We start from the raw sequence: 22,016 nt of genomic DNA, 5'->3' as shown, positions 1-22,016 counted from the left end.
CACTATGGCACTGAATTTGCTCTCATGCACAGCAACAAGGCTTTGTATTTTTCCCACTCTTTCCCCTGCAGTAGAGGGGGTGGGAAATAAATTGGGAGGAGACACAGACAGGACATCTGACCCAACCTAACAAAGGGCTGTTCCATATCATATGACATTGTACTCAGCAATAAAAGCTCAAGGAAAAGAGGAGGAAGGGGAGAATGTTTGTACGGTATTTGTCTTCCCAAGCATTAGCATGCTGGGAAGCCCCTGCTTTCCAGGAAGTAGTTAAACATTTGCCTGATGATGTGAAGTAATGAATACATTCTTCCTTTGCTCTGCTTGTACATGCAGCTTTTGCTTCACCTATTAAACTGTCTTCATCCATGAGTCTTCTCACCTTCCTTCTATTTTCTCCATGTCCCACAGGATACAGGAGTGAGTGCACCATGCAAATGCCAGACCTTCACAGATACCAGCCAACATGCTACCCAAAGGCCACAAATCATGACAGTCAACTGAAATGACTTGTTACAAGAACAAGCTGGTAGAGCCTTTCCTCAATCTTCCTTTGTATTTTAACACCTAAGAAGATGTTTCTTTCACATTCACATGTCCTGCCAAGCACATGAATACATAGCCATTCGTAGGGAGCAGTTCAAGCTTCCAGAATTATTTAAAAGGATCTCTTCCAGTTCCACAGGACCAAGCATCCACTAAGAGGTACCATCTCATTTTGGTGGTCTGAACTATGGATCAGCCACTGCTCCTAGATTTTACTCAGGCTTACTTGAGATCAACCACATTAAGCAATTTTAGTACCAGCTGCCCAGCTATTTCATAGCCATTTGTTGTGAATGAGTTCATGTAAAACATGACATTTCTTTGTTTGGATCTTTAGACAGTTCAAAAAACTATTCTGCTAAGTTGATGTTCTTGATTTATTGTCCTAAGAGTTATTTAGCAGGGTCGAGCCATGAGCAAAATTCAAATGAGACTATTTTCCTCTCTCCAAATTTGCAATCCTCACCCTCAAATTCAAGCTTGAAAATGAATAAATCAAATAGATTCCAGACATTCTCCTTTGAGGTCAGTCTGGGAGTAGTTCTTGTCCTTCTAGAGGCATTTCAGCCTTTTACACACTAAGATGTGTATGAGGCCTTCCTAGGTCTTTAAGTTTCAAAACTCTATTCCCAATTCAGAGTGGCCATAAACATTTTTAGAACTGTTATCTTGGTGCTAACGGACCTAGAAGGTATCTTTGCTTTCTTACTTTCTTACTTTTTTTCCCCACTACCTTCTTCATATTTTTTGAAACAAAGTGTAAGAGAGCTTGCTATTCTTCTATTCACCTCAGAAAAACTTGTCAAGATTAAGAGTAGCTCCTCTTCTGGTATCTAGCACATCATATGTGCATATCTCCATGAGTGCTTCTGGCTGCCCGCCTTTGATGTATTTAGCACTTCAAACTGCTGGGTGGGAAAGACTAGTGTTTGTTTCAAACTGCCTGGCATCAACTTCGTAGGGCCAGGCTCCAGCTGGCTCTTGCAGTTACCTCCTTTCTCTGTTTTGAAACATGAGAGAATCCCACACACACTAATTATATCTAAGACAAATAGCCAGAGGCAATACTTTGCTTACATGGTCCTTGCAGACCAGATATAATAGATTATCAACTGACAGTCCCTCTAGAAATGGCCCAAGAGGGATTTTCTTACTCCTGCAGTGGTATTCATGGCTCTTGAGCAGAGGACTCTTCATCTGCTTCAAATCTCTTTGGGACCTATAACATGCCTTTGGATGATGGATGGTTAAATCTACAGGAGGCTGAAGCAGAAGCCCTTACCCTACAATTCCCTCCCTAAAATAAGTACCACTGAAACATTGATACTTTGTGCCTTTCTTCAGTACTGTAAATGATTTGGATGAAATTTGCCGTCAGTGACTCCTGGCTGGTTTATTTCTAATATAGCATATATTCCAGGCCACACTGAGGAATTTTAACCAATATAGCCTTGCTGGCTGTTATGGACTTTCTCATAGAAGACCCATGCAGCCGTCTAGGAGGAAAAACAAAACAAAACAAACAAACAAAAAAAACCACCTTTGGATAATATAACTCAAACACATAATTGTGTAATTGTGACAGGATTCCTAGTCGGGTAGGTGTGATGGTGCCCAGTTCTTCTCATAGGAAGCCATCCAAAGAAGATCAAAAAGTTCTTAAACTCAATGAAGCTGGATTTTTTTTAGGCTATTAACTACAAGTACTAACTTGTTAACTGAGTAAAAATAGTGTAGGAACAATGCTTATACACAAGTGTCCATGTGTCCACTGTGGTTTTGCAGTCAGACACCTGCTTCAGTGCTTGGTTTCAACCTGTGCAATAACATCCTGATTTGTAGCTGATTCTGCAGTCTTTTCTGATTCCTGGGAAGCGTCCCTTTCCATTATGTCCAAGGCCTGGCTGTGGGTCTTTCCCATGTTCCTCTGAGCTGTCTCGCACTCTCTTCATGAACTCTCTCCTATAATTCTCATTTTCTTGACTCCACCTGACTTGTATTTCCTTTTTTGAATGGGCATAAAATGCAAATATTTGACAAATGTATAGAAGACTCTCACCATTCTTGGATAGGGTTTTATCCTGAAGGTATTATTTTGCCAATTAGCTGACAGTAATGAAGAAAATCACAAATATTAACAAAGATCATATTCCAAAGCCATATTCAAGCACGCATTCACTATTTGAGGCTGACGGTATTAACCAGTATAAGCCCATGTAGAGACAGAGGTCTCATACCTGTCATGACTGTGTACAGATCTAAGCAGCAGTTTTTTTCCTACCAAGGAAAAGAAAAACCCTCGGTGGTTTCTGCAGATCTTTTTTCTTCTACTCAAGAATGTTTTCAGTTCCTTTCTTGAGAGAAACCCCAAGAGTCTATTTATTATATGAAACATCTTCTCAGGACAAGTGAAGACTCTTTTAAGATTGTTTTATACACACCCAATTCAGTTTTTAAATTTGTCCTTCAGCAGAAGCTTTTTTTTTTTGGATTATTATTATTTTAATTCCGACCCTTGTAGGGTCCTCCTCAAAATAAATCTTTGTGGTCCAAGGCTTGTGCTCCTACTCTGGTCTCTGGGGACTTTGTTTCCTAGTAACCAACATCACTGTATTGGGAGCTCTTGCACATTTTTCACTGTATCTTGAGAAGAAAAAAAAAAAAACACACAAAACAGTTTTATTCAATAAATAGATTCTGACAGCAAAAGTGACCTAGGCATCAAACAGGCAAGCTAGGAAAAAGTGTGCATAGTGTTTCTATATTGCCAAAAAGAAAAAAAAAAAAAGGAGCATGAAAGAGGGGTAATTTTTTGCAAAAGAAATATCAGAAATTTCAGCTATTTAGAGGTAAATATTTAACACAGTAGTTTTTCAAAAGGACAGGAATATTGCTTTTCGTGACTCCCTCTAACTCTTGTCTCTGTCTACAGGGTGGACCTTTGATCCACCCATTGAACATAGACATAGAGTCTGTCTTTTCCTCAGGGCTGTGAAGCACATTGGCAGAACCACTTGGTCATCTGGAATCATGGTTGCTAATGCATAGAGGACTGTGCTAAGCTTTGTGTCACTGTAGGAGAAAAATAAAAGGCAAAAGAATGATGTGGGAATGTCATGCTCTCCTTTTGCAATGCATTATTCCACTGTGCAGGCTAGGAACAGGACCTCAGACAGCGTACTGTGACTAGTCTAACTACCCTTTGTGCGTCAAAGGCTGAACATCCCAAAGAGATGGCACCTGAAATTCCAGCCCACTTCGAAAAATACCAGCCCTATAACTTCATGGTGCCTTAGTTTCGCCAACTGAGAAAGGAAAGGGTGATGTTTCCATGGTTAAGTCTAATATATTCTTTTGTCAAGTGCTTGGAGAGCTCATGAAGAAAGTTCTTTAATTCTGTGAAAGCTCTAAATAATATAAGTACAGAGAATGTTGTTTGATCTCCTGCTTAGCTATGAAATTTCCCCTTGCAATTCCTATACAAAGTCCACAGATACTTGATTATCTGGAGGGTACTTCGTAGGAAGGCTTTTGAGTGTAGACTCAAAAGACCTGCAATCTCACTGCCGATCTTCAGAGAATCCACAATGCTTCTTTTATAAATATTTTAGGGGTAAGTAGTTAATTGATTAAGTGAAAAATGGTTTATAGTTAATTACTTTCATTTCACAATGCCTTAAAAATGCCTTCTTTCCAGCCTGATTTTTACTTCACCTCAGAAATACAATTATCATGTAAATTTTTTTCTGAAAGGTCTGTGGGCATCAAAAGAGGTTGTTGCTGTGTGATTAGAAATATATCCCTTAAACAGGAAATAAGGGATTTCAATATGCTAAAGTTCAAACATGCGTTAGAATACATGTTAAAAATATCCCTCTTGCTTATGCTAGCTACTATACAATACAGTGAAATACAAACTAGAAAACTGCCCACACACCTACATAAGCTACAACACCCTATAATCAACAGATTTCAAGCCACCAAACAGATCAATCATTCTAGCCCTCACCACAAGCAAATTCTGCTTCAACAACTTACCACAGTATGAGAAAGCCTATCAGTCTGACATAGCTTGATGTACCCTGGGACATATTTCTTTCAAAATATGTTCTACACACTTAATAAACAACGTATAAAGTCAACAGTAGAAGTCCAACAGTGCATTTCCATTACAGAATAAAGCAAGAGGAAAGAGAAAGGCTAGGTGGGAGGTGTAAATATAGTGATAGTGAGTGATGGAGAATTATACCATGCTGGAGAACTGATCTGAACCCATTAACTCTTTGTTTCAGACTTCCTCATATTTTGTTTGGTGTGCTTTTTTTTTTCTTTTCTTCTTAGACAAGCAGCTCTTTTGCAAAAATGTGTAACCACAGTCTTGATTCTTTTTTATTCTATTTCCACTTTTTTTTTAATTTCAGTAATTGTTTTTAAACTTATTCGACTTTGACATTTCAGCATCTTTTCAGTTTTAGTAGAGTTTAGCATACACAACTAAATGAACAGCTGGAAACTATTTGCAGTTAGAATATCCTTCTCCATTGTATCAAGCCCTGAATCACTGTCTCCCTCAGGAACAGCTACTGAGCTGAGATGCATCAATGGTGTAAATGTGTTATTTGGCTGTGTGACTGCTTACTAGTAACAGCAACGGATTCCGGCTATGTCTGCTGTAAAGACCAAAATATGAGGGGTACAGTCAATGGATAATTTATCTTGTGTCCTGGCAGACTAGCAAGAAATATTTTTAACAGAAATAATAGAGTAGAGGGCTTTTTTCTTTTTTTTTTTTCAAGTCAAATGATGTGTTTCTTCCTAGAAGCTTGAAACAGAGAACCAGTGGATTTGGTTTTGAGAGAAAAAGAAAATATCTGCATAGGGACTTCTCCCCAAGTATCAAATTCTGATGACTAGGAAGCAAGGAGTGGATACAATCAGATTGAAAATAAGGTGGTAGTTTGGAATACTGGGGATCATTATCAACTTGGAACATTCACCAGTGGTGATAGTGATTTCTTCACTTCTGACAATTTTTAAATAAAGCTCTAACCTTTTTCCTCTGTTCAGGAAGGATCTGCCTAGCGAAGTTCCTCATCTCCGGCATAATGTCAGACTTGGTGACTCCCAGAGACTCTGAGAGTCCATACAAATCCAAATTCATATGGATTTGTGATCTATGAATCTGTTCCCTGTTGGTATTGGCATGATATTGTTACTCCCCTGTACAAAAGAACAAAATTTATATAATCTCTCAGGCTCAAAACAAGTTATGGTCACCAAGATTAAAACGATGAGCAGAATAGGGAATGAAATGTCTATTATTATTATGCATTTGTTATCATTGCTTCAGTAATGTTTCAAAACCTATTCAGACAAATCATTTTTGGCTTTGCAATGCATTGTGCTCTTTGCCATAGGGAGGTAGTCCTGGGTGAGTCTTTCTACACACGAAAGTGAAACAGGCCTTTGGCTAGGATACTTATTGCAAGCCAGGACCAACGGGACTGAATGAAGTTCCAATTGCAGAAGTGCAAGTAACAGAACTTACCTTGACTGAGTGGCAGTGTCACATTTCATCGATCTGGTGCACACTGTCCTATCACAGCCATGTTGGAAAGGCTTCTCTGCTTTGTGCTTCAAGGTAGACATTGTTATTTGCCCTTCATTGTTAATAGACATCACGTTGTCCATAAGTCCAGTATACGTACTGTGGAAAAAAACACACGGATTATACCATTTGGAGATCCCACATGTGAGAAAATTATGTGATGTGTAGCACCAGAGTAATAAGCAGGAAAAGAAGGAGCAACAGTAGAAGAAAAACATTTAATGACTAGGAGTCTAAGTTAATAAAAGCATCAAGTTGTCTGAGTGTTGGTGCCATTTAATGTGTATATTAAAATTTCCACTGAAATGCTAATACTTTCCTTCCATCTCTTCTAAGCATATCCCCTCACTAAATCAAGTTTTTTTACGTAGCAAATACCATTCGAACAAAAGCTCTCAGAGACAAAATCTATATAAAGTAAAGAAGACTCAATTTCTCAGTAATGGAGATGAAAAAGCACTCCAATTTCTTTAAAAATATGCTAATTATATTTATTTTCCTTTTCCCCTGCATCCAAGTATTTAAAACTATTAATCCTGGGGATCTGTAAGAGAAGTATAATAAACATTCTCAAAAGATTTCAAAATGGCATGCAGCAGAGCTCTATAGGAATTCTTTTCTTTAGGGGCTTGGGTTCAAATCTGTACAGCATACTTGAAAGAAGTGTTTATCACCTCCTTCATCTTTCATTGTTTTTTTAAAATAAATGGGCACCCCAAGTGATAAGAGTTCTTGCTTTCTTTGAGAAATCCCATTCCAGTGTCAGGAGGGAGCTGTGGGCATCTCAGTGTACAATGATTTGAGCAAAAGTCAGCAGTGCTCCTTTTTGGAAAGACCAACATCACATTGGACTGCATGAGCAAGAGTGTAGCCTGCAGGTCAAGAAAAGTGATTTTTCTTCTGTATTCAGCCCTTGCGAGGCAACAGGCAAGTTGCAATAAAGGAAATTCTAATTAGATAATAGGAAAAAAAAAAAATCCCCTATGAGAGTGGTCAAAAGTTGGACCAGTGTCCTAGAGAAAACTGTGGGCTGGCTGAGCAGATGTGGAACAGCAGAGACTGTGCTTTAGGCACCCTGCTAGAAGTTCCCCACCTGTTGCCTTACACCTTGCACCCTGCACCCTTTCCTAGCCTGTAGTTTCACGAATTGTCACCTCCCAAGGTGAAAAGGCCTGATAAATTAGTGATGACATCATAGGGGTTTGTTCTCTCAGTCCAAAACTGTGGGCAAAGCGAAAGCTTGTCTGACACCCGCCTCTTAGAGATCTATCCTTCAGGAATGACTGTCTGCTTTAATGTATTACCATTTGCTATTTTACCTCCAAGAATCAATGCTATATTTGATTTTTTTAATTTTTTATTTTTGGAAAAACACACATAAGATGTGCCATCAGATCGATTGCACAAAGGAAGCATGCAGGAATAGTCATCAGGAGTCTTTATACAACAGAAAACATATTTATGTGTTTGCCCTCACCCCTAGGTGACTATATTTTTCTCTTGTGTTCTGTTCTTGCCTTTCATCTCAAACCTGCATATTTCAGTGCAAAACTGATCAGGAGGTCTGACAGAGGCTGTGCCACCCACAGCTACTGAAGTGGTGGCTGTGAAAGGGGCCCTGCTCCAGCAGCAGCAGTAGGCCTGCAGCTAGCACAGAATGCTTTGGGACTTGGGGGCATGGGGAAGTCTGTGAACCCAGTTTGACTGTATGGCATCACAGGTACATCTGGATGACATGTTCTGGAGAGAACACCACTCAAAAGTGAGCTACAAACTCCCAGTACCCTCCTAAACAGTGCACACTTTACCACGCTCCATCCATGGAAAGGGAGGTAGTTCAAAGCCAAAATCACAGCTGTGTCTGCTCCCTTTGTGGACATTCAAATTGACTGCACCTCTAAGCCCCATCCCAGTTCACTCCAACACTTATCTCCCAATACCAGATCCAAAATTCTGCCTTTTACCTTGATACACCAAAAACTGGGAGGAGAAGCTGCTGAGCTCTCTTTTTCTCTCCACCTCTTTGTGGTGAAAAATCAGAATCAGTGCTTGCACAATGTTTGGTTAGGGATCAGCTTCCTTCCCTGTTTTCTAATTTACATGCCACTTCTTCACTGCGCCATCACAGTGATGGGGGTCTTTGCTTCCCTAGTGCTTGTATGCATCTGTATTCTGAGGATCTGCCTAAAATTGACCCAGAGATGAAATAACCATTAGGATGCCATCGACCCCATTTTATGAATTCACTAAATGCTGTGAATAAAGATATAGATTTTATTGTCAGGCTGCGCAAACATGGCCCTCCCTGAGATATTGGAATTGATGCTGGCTGAATCTGAAGTGGCTGGAGAAATAAGCTAGAGTGGAAAGCATCTGGTGTTTGTTTCAGAGATGTAAGAGGAGACCCTGGTGATAAATCATGTGTTGAAACAAATGAGAGTTAGCAAAAGGAAACAAATTGGCTCTGATTTGTCTTCCAGGAAAGGATATAGATCCTTTATGATGCTAAGAGGGCCCAGAGAGCCTATGTCTTGATTTTCTTATCTCTGCCCCTTAGCACCCCATTGTTGCTTGTCCTGAGGGATTTATTTTGTATAGGACAGATAGATATAAAAGGAAAAGTAGGGAAATGCTGCATGAAATAAACTCAAAGAATAAAGGTGAGAGCATAAGAGAACTGTTAAAGTCTTTTCACTGAGAAGAATAGTGTAAGATAGAAAGTCACACACTAAAATCAACAGTTCAAATTAAAGAAAGTCTTGCAGATGACTGAAAAATACAGGCTGCCTATGGCACACCAGTGTGAGAGGAATAAAGATCTGTGATCCCAAATGTATTGAGGCAATAGTAATACCAAGTACTGCAGCTTGGCAGAGTGTCCAGTTCTGGTTAGCCATGCTGAGGATGGATTAATGTAAATTAGAATAGGCACAGAAAAGGATGGCTAAAACACAAGGGAAATGCTGAGCCTTCCCCTGGGTAAGAGAGGAACATAGCTTGGCTTACTTAGCTCTTATTGAGGTCTGAGAGAGAATGTAATGGCTGCATAGCAATAAACATCGTGATAAACATCATGGGAAGGGAGACTACTGTCAGCTTAATCTACAGGATGTCAGTGCCAGATCAAATGGATTTAGAGGATGGTACCTAATCAACAACGTGTTAGGGGGAAAAAAAAAATAAATGCTTAACAAAGATGATAGTACTTGACCAGTCAGTTTATAAAAAGGATCCATGGCCTGTTTGTGAGTGATGGAGGCAGCCTAGACAAAATAATCCAAGTGGCTCCTTTCTGTCCAAATTCCTTCTGCTAGAAAAATCCAAGAGGAACAGATGAGACTCCCACTGCTCCTCGTGCAATATCAGCTAGTTCCTTCAGCTCCCTCTACAACAGAGCAAATCACAAGTGCCCACAGGCTTTCTTATAAAAGTTTTTTGCTGTCTTTCTCATATGAACTGTGCTGGCGTGGAGAACTGGGGAAAAGTCAAAGATCAAATAAGGGGCTCAAGGTCTAATAAAGTGCATTGGGATAAGCATTCTTTCTTCTTTCTGGTGTGCATCTGAGACGATCAGTCACCAACTTTTAAACAGAAAAAAAAATAAAAAAGAGAATGTGTTAACGAGTAAAAATGAGTAAGAGTACTGTGTAATTCTAGTGCACCGTAATTTGAGCCATCACACTCATTTGTCTGTAAATACTTAGCAATCTTCTAAAACTGAAGATATTGGTGAAGTTCAAGAATGTCTGTAAGTTCAGCATAGATATTTTTCAGACAACAAGAAAACACTTTAAAGAAATGTGGCCATCACCATTTAATACACTTTTTTTTAGAACGATTTAAATCCCCATTTAATACACTTCTTTTTAGAATGATTTAACCATCTAGTCCAGGACCAGAGAGAGACACACCATACAAATAGAGCTACCAAGCAATTGCATGCCCACAGATGAAGTTAAACCACTGAAGAGGACATTTCTTGTATTTTGTTCTTCCCAGTGTAATAAGATACTTGATCAATTCTTTAGCCAGGAAGGTTTATATACCGTATAGTATATTTCTAACAGAATAGCCCATCTAGCTGCAATATATATATGTTTTTTTGCCTCTGTATGGGACAATCTGACATTTTGATGAATGGATTAAAAGGTAGCCTAGTTTCTCTGGTTCATCTATAATTGCCTCTGGTGAAATATTCTGAAGTAACACTGTATCACAGCACCTGGAAAATCACAGCTAAATTTCTGTGCTGTCAGTGAGAGCTAACCTGGAGAAACCGCTTTTGCTAGCTGGGACAGAAATGGCTTTCCAATGGACTGATTTCCATTAGAACCTTGATTTCCATTGCTATGCTTGCTGCTTGTATAACCGGTAGCACTTGACATAGAAAAGCAATGGGGTGATCACATTGTGTAAGCATGCAAGAAAAGCATGGTCCCCTGCCTCAAAGAATGTGCGAAGTATGATAAGAAACAACAGGATTTGCACTTCTGAGGCACAGCTAACCTCTTCTTTTCCCTACTCATTTGTCAAAAAAAAAAAAAAAAAAAAGTACAGACTATCTGAATTCCAGAAGGAGCTATTTGTATGCACACTAATCACAAAACGATAAAGATCGTCTTTTCCAAAAATCACCTATGGGCTTTAGGAGCACTATCCAATCTGTATCCACAAAACAGCTGCAAAATCTTGAGAGCCCCCAGAGCCGTAAGTATCCTGTCCTCTTTTTTTACAGTTCAGTTAATGTTTGTACCCTGGTGAAGTGCAAAAGTATAACTAAATCATTATCCTCAAAGGAGTTAAGTGGATCTCCTTTTCTTTGGTGAAGTCTCTCAGTATCCTCCCGGGGTAAACACAGCACTCTCTGGACTTCACTTTGTGTGTTCTAACTGTTCCTTCCCACATGAAAGACTGAAATGAGGCATCATGTCTGGGTACTTCTAACATTAGAACTGTTTTAAGTGCACATGACATTGCAAGATCTCTGAAGAGGAAACCACCTTTTCGAGAGAACATTTAAGGTTAATAGCAGGAGGGCAAAATGCTGTGATTGGGAAAACTATCTTCTATCACCTCAGATTCAGACACATGCTCACAACACTTCTGTCGTAGTAAAGGAGAAACAGCAAATGTGCTTTGCACACAGGGCAGTCAAAGGATTAGTTAGGTAGCTTTCAGCAGTGCAGGAAAACCTGAATTTTACAACAGCTGAGATTTTGTGATCTAGGTTCCTCTGCATGGGGAGGAAAGACTGGAAGGAGCAGTGCTAATGAGGAGAGAGCCCAGGAGACCTGGGACTCCGGCTGCCACCAGCACCAGCAACCACTCAGTTTGCAGGAGCAGGTCTGCCTCTGCCCATCGTCGCCGATCCTCCCCAAAATGACACACACCGCCCTTCAGGAATCTCTGGGAGAAATCAGCAGGATCAAAAAAGCTATTGTTCAGTTTCTCTCAGGTATGAAAGCAGTAGCAGTCTTCAGACATCTTACCCTCCATTAACTTTTGTGGAAACAGGCAACTGGGCAAAGGAAAGAGTAATGGTTACCAGAAAGATGATAACAGCATCATCCATTGCTGGAGTCCAAGCTGTCTGCACTTGGAAGAGATGTACGGAATTTCATAGTTCTGCCGAAATCTGCTACTGAAGCTGATATAAAAGACAGCAAAGAATCCAAGTAGAATCCCACAGGCATGTGAGAGATTTGGCATTATTCATGCTGGTGCTGATATATGTAGTCAGTTTTGTCTTTCTCAAGGCAGATATTTCCTCAGCTCTGGGAGCCAGGCTTTCCAGAACTATCATTCACTTTTATGGTACTTGCTTTAAAATGGAAAGCACCGTTTTCAGTGATTCCATGTCGTATTTACATGTACAATGCCAAGCAGGCACTCAAAAAGATAGCAGATCTCTAAAAAAAATGGGGAGGGTTTGGGGAATAGTACCAAAGTTTTGGGTGCCCAGTGTATCCACACATTTGTACAAGTGAATCTTTTCTTACTCTCCCCACTAGGATTTCCTTTCCTTTTCATCAAACACTGCCCCAAGATACTTTCATTACTCAGAGGGCTCCAATTTATTTTGCTTGGTTTAACTTAAAATAATAATAATAATTTAAAAAAAAAAAACAACATATTTCTGTGACCAAGCATAAAAAAAAATGCAAGAAGCAAATTTGTAAGAAGTAGCAATTAAATTATCTTGTAATGCTCCAGAAATGCCCAAAGCTTGTAGAATCCTCCAGCAAATATATGATCACTAACTCTTTTTTGTGTCATGTTTAAGCTGCATGTCTTCATGCCAGCTCAGCCTTTTCTCACCTGCAGTGTAGTGTGCAAAGGCAAATGTACACACAAGCAAGCTGTGCAAACCTTGTCAGCATACGCATCACTGCTCACAGCCCTCACAGGCACAAGGTGTCCTTTGTATCCTGTGCAACCTGCTTTCCAAAACCTCATCAGTTATCCTGTAAATCTGTCAGCGGTGCTTGCTCCAGAACATGCCCCCATCTGTATTCCCTTCTCTGTTAAACACGCACATTTTTTTAGTATGTTGTCCTTACTCTAGAATGACAATTGGCTTGAAAAAAAAAAAATTTCCTTGCAAATATTTTCCAGATTTAAAAATAGCACATAGGCACCAACCCCTTTCAAACAATGAGGTTTCAAGGCCTGATATTACTGGTGTTGCAATGAATAGTCACAGAATTTTTGGCAAGAGTGAAATGTACGACACTTCTAGCTTGAGAAATTTTTAATGAAAAAATCACACTTAAGGGTATTTCTTCTTATGTTTTGTCTTTGAATTCTTTTAAAAGGCATGTTTTGTGTTTGTTTTTGGAATCCTGTTTAATATCTATCCATTAGGTGGTCATCATTTCCCATTGGGTTCATTTTCTTCTGCTGTGTATGTTAGGATTTTTCACTATATTTATAACGAAATTACTATCAGGCATTAGTATATTTGTCATCATTGAACTATTGGATTTCAACACTTGAATAATATTATTATTTTATAAGATTTTAATAACAATGACTTCTTTGTCCTGAATGCTTCCTTACCATCCTAGATGTTTTAACTATGAAATATATAAACTTGATGGAGAGACTAAATTTCCTTAAATTTCCAAATGTACAGACCAGGTGATGGGCATGCTGACTTTGGCTTTGGGACCATTGAACAGAAAAGTATGATTTCCCTTTAATAAGAAAATGGGAAGACTTTAAAATAATTTAGACACAACCTTGAAATTTTAGGGCCTTTGAGGAATGGTACATTGACTATAGGTGTTATGGGAAGACTGGGAATCCAGATATCAATGATTGTCTGAATGCAGCACAGAGGGGATTAGGAAAGTGATGTGTAATGAGTATTTCCTTCTGAAATACCAGGAAGGAGAGTTAAATGGGACTTTTTCCAAGAACAACTGACTGGAGCAGGAGTGGGCTTGGGAAATGACTGCAAAACTTTCAAGTCCTGAGAACACTGCTTTTCTGAGAAGCACTTAGTGAGAGACAAAACTATTTATAATGTTAAATTAAAATGTTCTCCAAAACCTTGCCTTGTCAAAAGTCTGTGTGGTGCTCAGAGTTCCTCTTCTGCTCTAGGACACGGCCTGGTTTTTGCTCATCTGAGGGCTCTGAAACAGATGGTAAGTCCCAGAGTGCCATGTACAATTAGAGAGGAAAACAGTCTCTAGAAATGAATGTGCAGAGAAGGGGGAAAGGCCTTTGTTAATGCTGTTGTCCTTCTCCTTGTTACGGTAAATCTGTATAGGCTTCTGGGGAAGGAGGTGGAGTTATACCACTCTGTATTTCTGAGAAGGTGGAAAGCTAAGGAGCAGTCTGACTTTGGGATCCAATAATGACAGAAAGGATGTGCCTTTCTGGAGAGGTACCTGAACCAGCTCTACCTGCACATAAAACACAGAGTTTGCCAGAGGCTGCAGCTAAGGCTGGACATTCCTGAGGTTTCACTAACATATTGTCTGGCATGCATGCAGAGTCACGGAGTGTGTTACAGGTTGGGAGTATTGCCTGGGGAGCAAGGTCAGTGGTCCGGGACAGGCCAGCATAGACATACTGTACACAACACATCTTCACACAAGGACAAAGTCTGTGATCTCTTACTTCCCTTTTAACCTCTGCACATAACTGGGCTTTACTCTCTCAACACCAACAGCACTATGTACTCCATGCCACTCTATTCTTAGCTCTGTGCTGTCCTCCACAGACTGCCAATGATGCTTAGATTGGCTAAAGTCATCTTTACTGGCCACACAGCTGTTTTGCTGTGTGGGTTGGTGTTTGTGCTTAGACCTTGTGCATTTTCTAGTCAGGATGAAGTTATTCTCTGTAGAGGTGCAGATTTTTCTCCTGGAAGGGCTCTCCTTTCAGGCAGGAAAGGTACATACAACATAATATCTGCAGTGTTTTAAAGGATCTTCAAGAGAGGAAAATTAGCATCAAACCTGAACTCAGGATTATAAACAACATATGGAGAATAAATCTCCGTTAAGCAAGGCTGAGGAGAAGGAAAAAGTTAAGGAGGCAACTAAGAGCCCAGAGTGGCAGCTAAGTCCAATAGCACGGAAGACGTAGGTCTAAATGCTCTCTAAGACAGGCTCATATAGGCTAATTAGCTACTTCACAAGCTGGCGAAAATCCAAAAGCTAGCACTTTCCTGTTGACAATAATCATAAAAAAGTATTTTCCTTTCCCATCTCATGGCTTAATACTGGAAGTCTGTTTTTACCTCAGTCCATATTGTCAGCCTTAAACCTAGCTGAGGGACAATGTGACCTAACTAATCTGCCATGCACCAGGAACAATTCTCCACTGGACATGGAGTGGTACACTCAGTGAACCAGCCAGTGATATGGGATCACCAGGTTATGGGTGGGAGATGGAATGAAGGTACAAAGCCATGCCAGATATGTCTTGAAGCTTTTGTTATCTTGATCTTTTTTGGCAAGTGGTGTGAGAAGGAATTCAGGGAGCCACTATAAACTCTTTGCAAGTGGTAAAATAGACCTGCTAGCACAGAGAAGCATTCTCTCTCCAGCACATCCCTGCTACATAGAGAAAAGCAATTAGCACAAGGAATTTGTCTTAATGCAGTTATATGTTTTTGTGTCCAATTTTGCTCACAGAGAAGGTGCCTGGGGATTTCCAATACATCTGTTCTATCAGGGAGGGCAGAGGGAAATGACTTTAATTAAAGTAACAGGAGTACACTTTGAACCTCTACAATCTGATCAAACTGCAACAGAAGGAGAGAAGTGGGGGTAGACACAATGGACGGGTTTTATAAAATATAAATCATAAAGCAGAGAGGAGAGAACATAACAAATGGCAGACCAGGTGCATCTTTCCTAAGTGGTGCTGAATTTAGCCCAAATCCCTCATGCTTTTTTTTCCCCTGGCCATCTGAACAGATGTCTGTAGCCTTCAGATAAATTATAAAATATGGAAGGAGGAATTCTGCTTGGTGCTGTTTCCTTCTGGTTAAAAAAAAAAAAAATCAGCTGCTGATTTGTACCGTGTTTGTTTTTACTGCTCAGGAACTAGAGGAAAAGAAGACTGTGAACATCTGGGATGTGTAGAAGACAGTGGGCTCTTCCATTACCCCATTTGCTTTCCTCTCACCTTCCCCTTCACCTCCCAGTGAACTATCAGTTTTGCTTCCTCTCATGTTCTTCAAAGAAGAATGTTTCAAAAGAAAATGCTCTTTTTCTTATGAGTGTCTCCATTTTCCTCCTTTCCATGTTTACCACCCTAGAGGGAAAGTTAGATGGCAGGTCACTGAAACACTTGCAGACAGACTGAATTTCATGCAACACCTTTGGCTGATATCCTCTCTAGGCTACCTCTAGTCACGTTGCTGCTTAGCATTTTCATTTAAGCCCCTTAAACATCTCTTTAGTGGGGCCTGCCTTTTCCAAAGACCAGGCATGGAGATTTATTTGTAATCTAGAATACCAAGGGCCATAATCACATAGCCTACCTTTAGGCATCTAAATCCTTGTGTAACACTGAACTTTAGTGACTCTCTTTATTTCCTCTTCCTCCCTTCTTCCTAACGCAACTGTCAGTTTATGGCTGAAAGGACAAAGCCTTCAGGCCAAAGGTGATTACAAGATACTTTGCCACCAAGACAAGAAACTATGGGACTTTCTATCTGCAGGGTGAGTGCCTCCTGAACTGAGGCCTTGCAGAACACACAAGCATCTTTAACTGTCTGGAAGAAAGTGGTGGAGGTAGGACGGACTATCACATTCTTCAAATTTAACTAAGCCCAGGCTTTAACGTGGGTTTTGCCCATAGCCATAACACATAGGGTAACACAATGCCTGGCCTCTTCCAGTGCTGTGATATTGGTATAACCATGTTGTGTGTGAAATCTATGCCTGAAAAGTCCTTACCTCCCGTGTTTGGAAGGATTCAGATCATCACCAGATGTAAACTACTATATCTTCCCTGATATACCTAGCTTCCCAACCCAATTCACAGCTCTGCCTAAAAGCAAAACTTTCCTGCATCCCAACCCTCCACTCAAGCACAGGGAAGCATTGAAACTCCCTTGAAAGCTTTGCAATGCTATGTTGGTCTCTTGCAACCTCATAACAGGAGAGACATTCCACTTGCTATAGACTTGGCAGGAGTTTTTATGATTTGAGAGCCACGTGTCATGACAAGGCGTGCTGGAGCACTTCCTGCTTGTATTTGTGGAAACCCTTCTTTCATTCCCCGTTAACTAAAATGGCATCTCTTACACACACTCCACAGACTACATATTTTTGATTTCTGATTTACAAGATATAATGATTTTCTCTCTCAGCCTGGTATCAGTGTCTGGCAGACCATCTGGCAAGCAGGTTGCAGTAAGAAAGAATATTTTCTATATTACTCCTTGCCTTAATTTTTCAAATTGGCTTCTTTTTTCACCCCCTTATCAAAAACAGCAAACAGATGAAAAAGAAATCTGGAGCTGTTCAAAATTTTCATCTCAAATGAGCTCTGGTCTATCCATTTCCGCAGTGAAGTATTTATTAAACAGATAATGTAAAGGGAAGAACATAATAATGTAGCTTTAATTGTCAAGCGTTTTACTTGTTGTTCTCCTGCACCCCCAATGACATCCAACACAGGCAGCTTCTATTAGAAATGTTAATTATTTGGTAGATAATTAGATGTAATGAGCTCTAAAAGCACCTGACATCACTTAATAATGGCAAGTGGGGGCAATGTGAGGGAATAGAGAGAAAAAAGCCTTTTTAAACGTTGAAGGAAGCAAAAAAGCAGTAACTGTAGGAAAGCAAACCTATAAATTAGCAGATTTGCTAATGGTAGTTAGTATATAAACTAAAAAGGCTGCAGAATAGACAGCCTTCTAGAAAAATGATGCTTGTACTAAATATTGACAGTTCACTTAGCAAGCTAAAACAAGAATACATTTTGGTCTGGTTTCTTGTTAGAAGAGGTTTACATAGCCATGCTTTGTGTTAGTATCCTCACCTCTCCCACTCCCCAGTAAATTTGGAACACAGTGATGAATTTTAGCCCAGTATGTTGGAGGTGCCAACCAGTTTCAATGAAAAAGGCTCCCTTTGAGCGTGAAGCAGACACGCTTTTGTGTCCTTTGAGCCAAGGCCTCAGTCAATCCACACAGTGAATCTTCTTGGGACACCTGACAAGATGTTTCAGATAGATTTGGTACTTCCTTAAAGACAGTGACCAAGGAAACTTCCTTAAAGGCAGTGACCAAGGAAAGATATCCTTACAGAAATTATACTTTACTTGTACCAGTGCTCTCAGAGCAAATCATTCTCTTTGCTCACAGTAGCTGTCAGTGAGGAAAGAAGCACTAATCTTGAGGTTAGATGTCCCTACCCTACATCCTGGCTTGTCAGACCCAATGACAGTTGCATCAAGGATCCACCACTTTCTGAGTAATTCTTTTTCCTCTCCTGAGAGAGATGGCAACAAGAAATACATCTCTGGCCATAGACACACAGACAGATCTTGATAGGATATTTCAGGGAGGGCTTAATCCATTGGACACTCACAAGCTTACTGGTTTCAAAATCGCAGCCCTGCAAATTCAGTGAGGTTTTGCTGTTCCATTTCACTCTATAAAGTAACATCAGATGCTTTGTCCCACCTCTGTTCTGTGAAGTACAGTGTGAATAGGAGACATCAGTGGGACATCAAAAGCCTTGTTCTACCCACAAAGGTGTTGCACTATTGTGGGGCTGCTACTGGGTCAGGCGGCATGGGAGCAGGCTTACATGGCACCAGGTGGAAATCACATCCCCCAGACCCACAAGTCTTCGTTCATTGCTGTAACTCCCTTTCCACACACCTTCTCTCATCCAAACTGAGATGTCTCTTTATAAGGACAGCCCTACAGCTTCCTTCTCAAGTTTCCCATCCTTCAAAGGAAGACAAAAGAGGCTAGAAATTTTTACGGTCTCTTGTAACAGACCGTCTCCCGGTGGGGATTGAATTATCAGTGCTGTCTCTTATAGTGAGATCAGCACGCTACTCTGTATATATTTTAGACAATGCCTTTATGGCCTTTTAAATCAACATGCTCTCAGATCTCTCTCAGCATCACCTACGGCACAAATTCTTTTTCTCCAATTTTCTGTAAGCTGCCATAATTAGATGGATTAGGGGAGTAAACAATCTATCATTTACCTTCTTGAATGTAGTAGATGAAACTCCACTATACAGCATCACATCCCATTAAAAGACTGCCTCACTGAACACAAGCTATTTCACAGTGATGGAGGTCTTAATAACCGTGCCTAAAGGGAAGTTATTATTGGAAAGAAATATCAGGCATACAAGCCATGGCAAATGCATGGGCGATGTTAGGGCTGGAAACTCACATCATCAGGTTGTGATCCAAACCAGCAGGCAGCAGAGCAAATATGCTACTGGACTGCTGTGCATAATCTTGAAGTTCAGCATGTGTACCCTGTGTACACCCCCGACCAGTGTCCGGGGGGCATGCAGAAAAGCACTGAATTTCATTTCTATGTGCACTGCCTTTTGCTGTGTGGCTTTTCTTATTTATTGGTTTTAACCCCCTGCATGCCACACTACTGTTGTTTCCTTGCAGTTGTTTTGCAGTCCTTTTGCTTCCATGTGTGCAGTTATTTTTCCCAACCCTACCTCCCACTTTATTTTTCTTTGTTTTCTTTTTTTTTTTTTTGGACGTCCTAACATCGGTGTGAAGCTGAGTTCAATAGCACAGTCACATAAAATTACCTAACCGCTTCTCTCTGTTGTGGTTGACAGAGAGGATACTCTTTAGAGAGATGATTTGAGCTGACTGAATTATATCGAGAACAGTTGCAAAGACAGCCCTAAACAAAAATGCAAATTTTCTCCGTAGTTATTCATAGGATCTTCTTATTCAAGTACTTGATATTTTTACTACCTTATTCGCTGAACTGCATGTCAATACCAAATGTTAGTGTGGAAGATTCCTTGTTTGTTCCAACAGCCACCTTGCAAAATATTTTGTTGCTTATTTGCTTGCAAATACTGATTTACGGAAGCTAAACTTTGAGGAAATGTATTGGTTTTGACCAAAGCTGGTCAAAAACTTCTTCTGGAAAAGAAGTTTTCCTTCTTCTGGAAAGACTTCAATCCAGTATTAAAGCCATATTAGTCAAGTAGATGGGACCATCCAAACACAGAGCAGCTCAATAATCTTATTAATTGGGCATTAGCCTGGGATGTAATACGCTTTAAAACTCTGGTGAAGTAAGCTGGACAGAAACCTGAACTCCTCTACAAGAAATGGAGTTTGTGGGTAACCTAGTGTTTGAATGTTTCTTTCTTCATTTAATCCTTTATTTCTTTCTCTCACAGAAAATTAAGATTTTTAAACAGAGGATAAAAATTCTCTGTCATTCTCTAATGATTACCTGTCCTAAAATTCATAGGATGAATGACTTTCTTTTCTCTTTCATCCATTTTAAAAGCATTTTGTGCACTCACTGAGCAGCTGCAGATGGAGAAAGACCACTCATTTTTATGTAATCTTTTCACCCATAGCAAATGGCAGATGCAGAGATTCAAGTTCCCTATTTTTGTGTTCTGTAAAAAACAAAACAAACAACAACAAAAAAACACAAGCCTTTCTGTCCCAGAGAGTTTAATATATTTGCTGAATACTCTGAATCAGCTGCCATGGCCATCAAGTTGCAATTATTATGAAGCCTGAAACCCACCCTTGAACAGGAAAGATGGAACTGGGTAGTGCTGGAGACAATTTGACTGGAAAAGCGAAGCATAATGTTGCTTTCAGCATGTTTCCTTCTTGCTGGTGTTGACCATGGTCAGCCAATGTTGCACATACTCCTTTGTGATTAGCCCTTAGACACAAATATGTTGGGGATGATCATCTGATATAGATTAATAATAAGAAAGTCTCTGGAAACTAGACTACTTCTTTGCAAAAAGGCTAAAGTTCATCATTTCATTTTAACTGGTGAATCATTTATCCGTGTGAGCTACAACCTTTAAAAGAATGTATCTATGCAGTATATTTGGACCTCCTAAAAATGCACTATGATCCAACAACACCTACAGATGTCTCAGTATTAGCACAAAGCAAGGGAGTGACCAATATATATATTCTCTCCTAGCAGTTATACAAAAAATGATGTAACTTGTCATAAAGTATTTCTTGGAAATAAGACTTTCCAGGAAGCATCCAAATTCTGGGCAGCATCAAGATAAAGACTTCCTAGAAATTATAACTCTGGCTGCTTTTCCAGAAACTGTGTCATTCTGGCCTCTGGATTCATGTTTCTTCTAATTCAGGAGTATGCTTTGAGTTTTGCAAGTCTGATCAGACAAGGAAGACCAACTACAGCAAGATTCACAAATAGTATGGCCCTAGATGAGGTAGGAAAAGTTAACATTCAGACATGACATGCATGAACATGTGTGCTTGTCATTTGGTAAGTGGAATGTGACATGTTGCGTGGCATGTTCATCAAATCCTGCACAGGGTGTCAGTGTAAGCATGGAAAGTTTTTCATCCAAGAGGTAAGAAATGAAGGGAAAAGTGGAATTGAAAAGGAAGGTTAGGAGCACTTTTCCCCATGCTACTATTTTCAGCACTGCTGCTGCTAATTTGTGTTCAGATATGAGCAGCTGTCATCTCTGAGCCTTTACATCTCAGTAGAAGTCAATCACAAGCTGGCATATCCTCCCGCACTTCCCTGGTCTGGCTGTTGCTTGAAAACCTTGTTTCAACCAAACCATCACATTTCCTGTTGTTCATGATTTTAATGTGAACGCTCAGCAGTAATTTTTATGTTTTTGTTTGACAGTTTTGCTTTGGCTCATCTCATTTCGCATGTTGTTTTTGTTGTTTGTTGATGTTTTGTTGTTGTTTGTAGTGTTTTGTTTTTTTTTTCAGGGATGTTTTTAGTCAGTATTTCAAAGAAATAAAATGTTTCTTTTAATACCCAATCATATTTGAGGTTCATTGGGCCAAAATAAACATAGAATGACTTGTGAATTGCTGACATAATGGACAAAGAAGCAATTTTAAGCCATGCTGGCTTAAACAGCATGTGTCCATATCCTAGCTGAGGCAGAGATAATGCCAGTAGAAGGAAAGAAAAGTGACCTGGCAGCAGACCAGATATGCTGAAATCTCAGTGGGAGGAGAGCTTGAAGAGTCTCCATGATATTTAGTTTGGGGCTGGAGGGGATATAAAGCTCCTAGAGCTTTTGCAAGCTAAGTCATACAGAGAGCAGCATGCAGCAGAGGAGAAAGGCTGTGAGTGCAGTGCAACACAGGAGCAATTAGGTGCCAAGGTCTAGGAGGATG

At 40.0% G+C, this 22,016-nt stretch overlaps 1 protein-coding gene across 7 annotated transcripts in view; it reads right to left on the bottom strand.

The window, feature by feature from the left end:
• Positions 1-22,016, bottom strand: part of LOC310896986 (uncharacterized protein) — a 102,839-nt gene that overhangs the window by 36,645 nt on the left and 44,178 nt on the right. For 4 of the 7 annotated variants that reach the window (XR_014581960.1, XM_083830061.1, XM_083830063.1 and 1 more), the window contains exon 2: positions 6,095-6,253. Coding sequence is in view for 4 of the 7 variants with exons in the window: in XM_083830061.1 (XP_083686187.1) it covers positions 6,095-6,253 (159 nt within the window). In the remaining 3 variants the exon portion in view is untranslated. Of the gene's footprint in view, positions 1-4,758; positions 5,767-6,094; positions 6,254-22,016 lie in introns of those variants that run through there. The other 3 variants (XR_014581961.1, XR_014581962.1, XM_083830062.1) reach the window with 2 other exon arrangements.

The sequence above is a fragment of the Anser anser genome (genome assembly GCF_964211835.1).
Source record: "Anser anser genome assembly, chromosome: 1".
Classification (NCBI taxonomy): domain Eukaryota; kingdom Metazoa; phylum Chordata; class Aves; order Anseriformes; family Anatidae; genus Anser; species Anser anser.
This window is presented reverse-complemented; position numbering and strand designations above follow the sequence as displayed.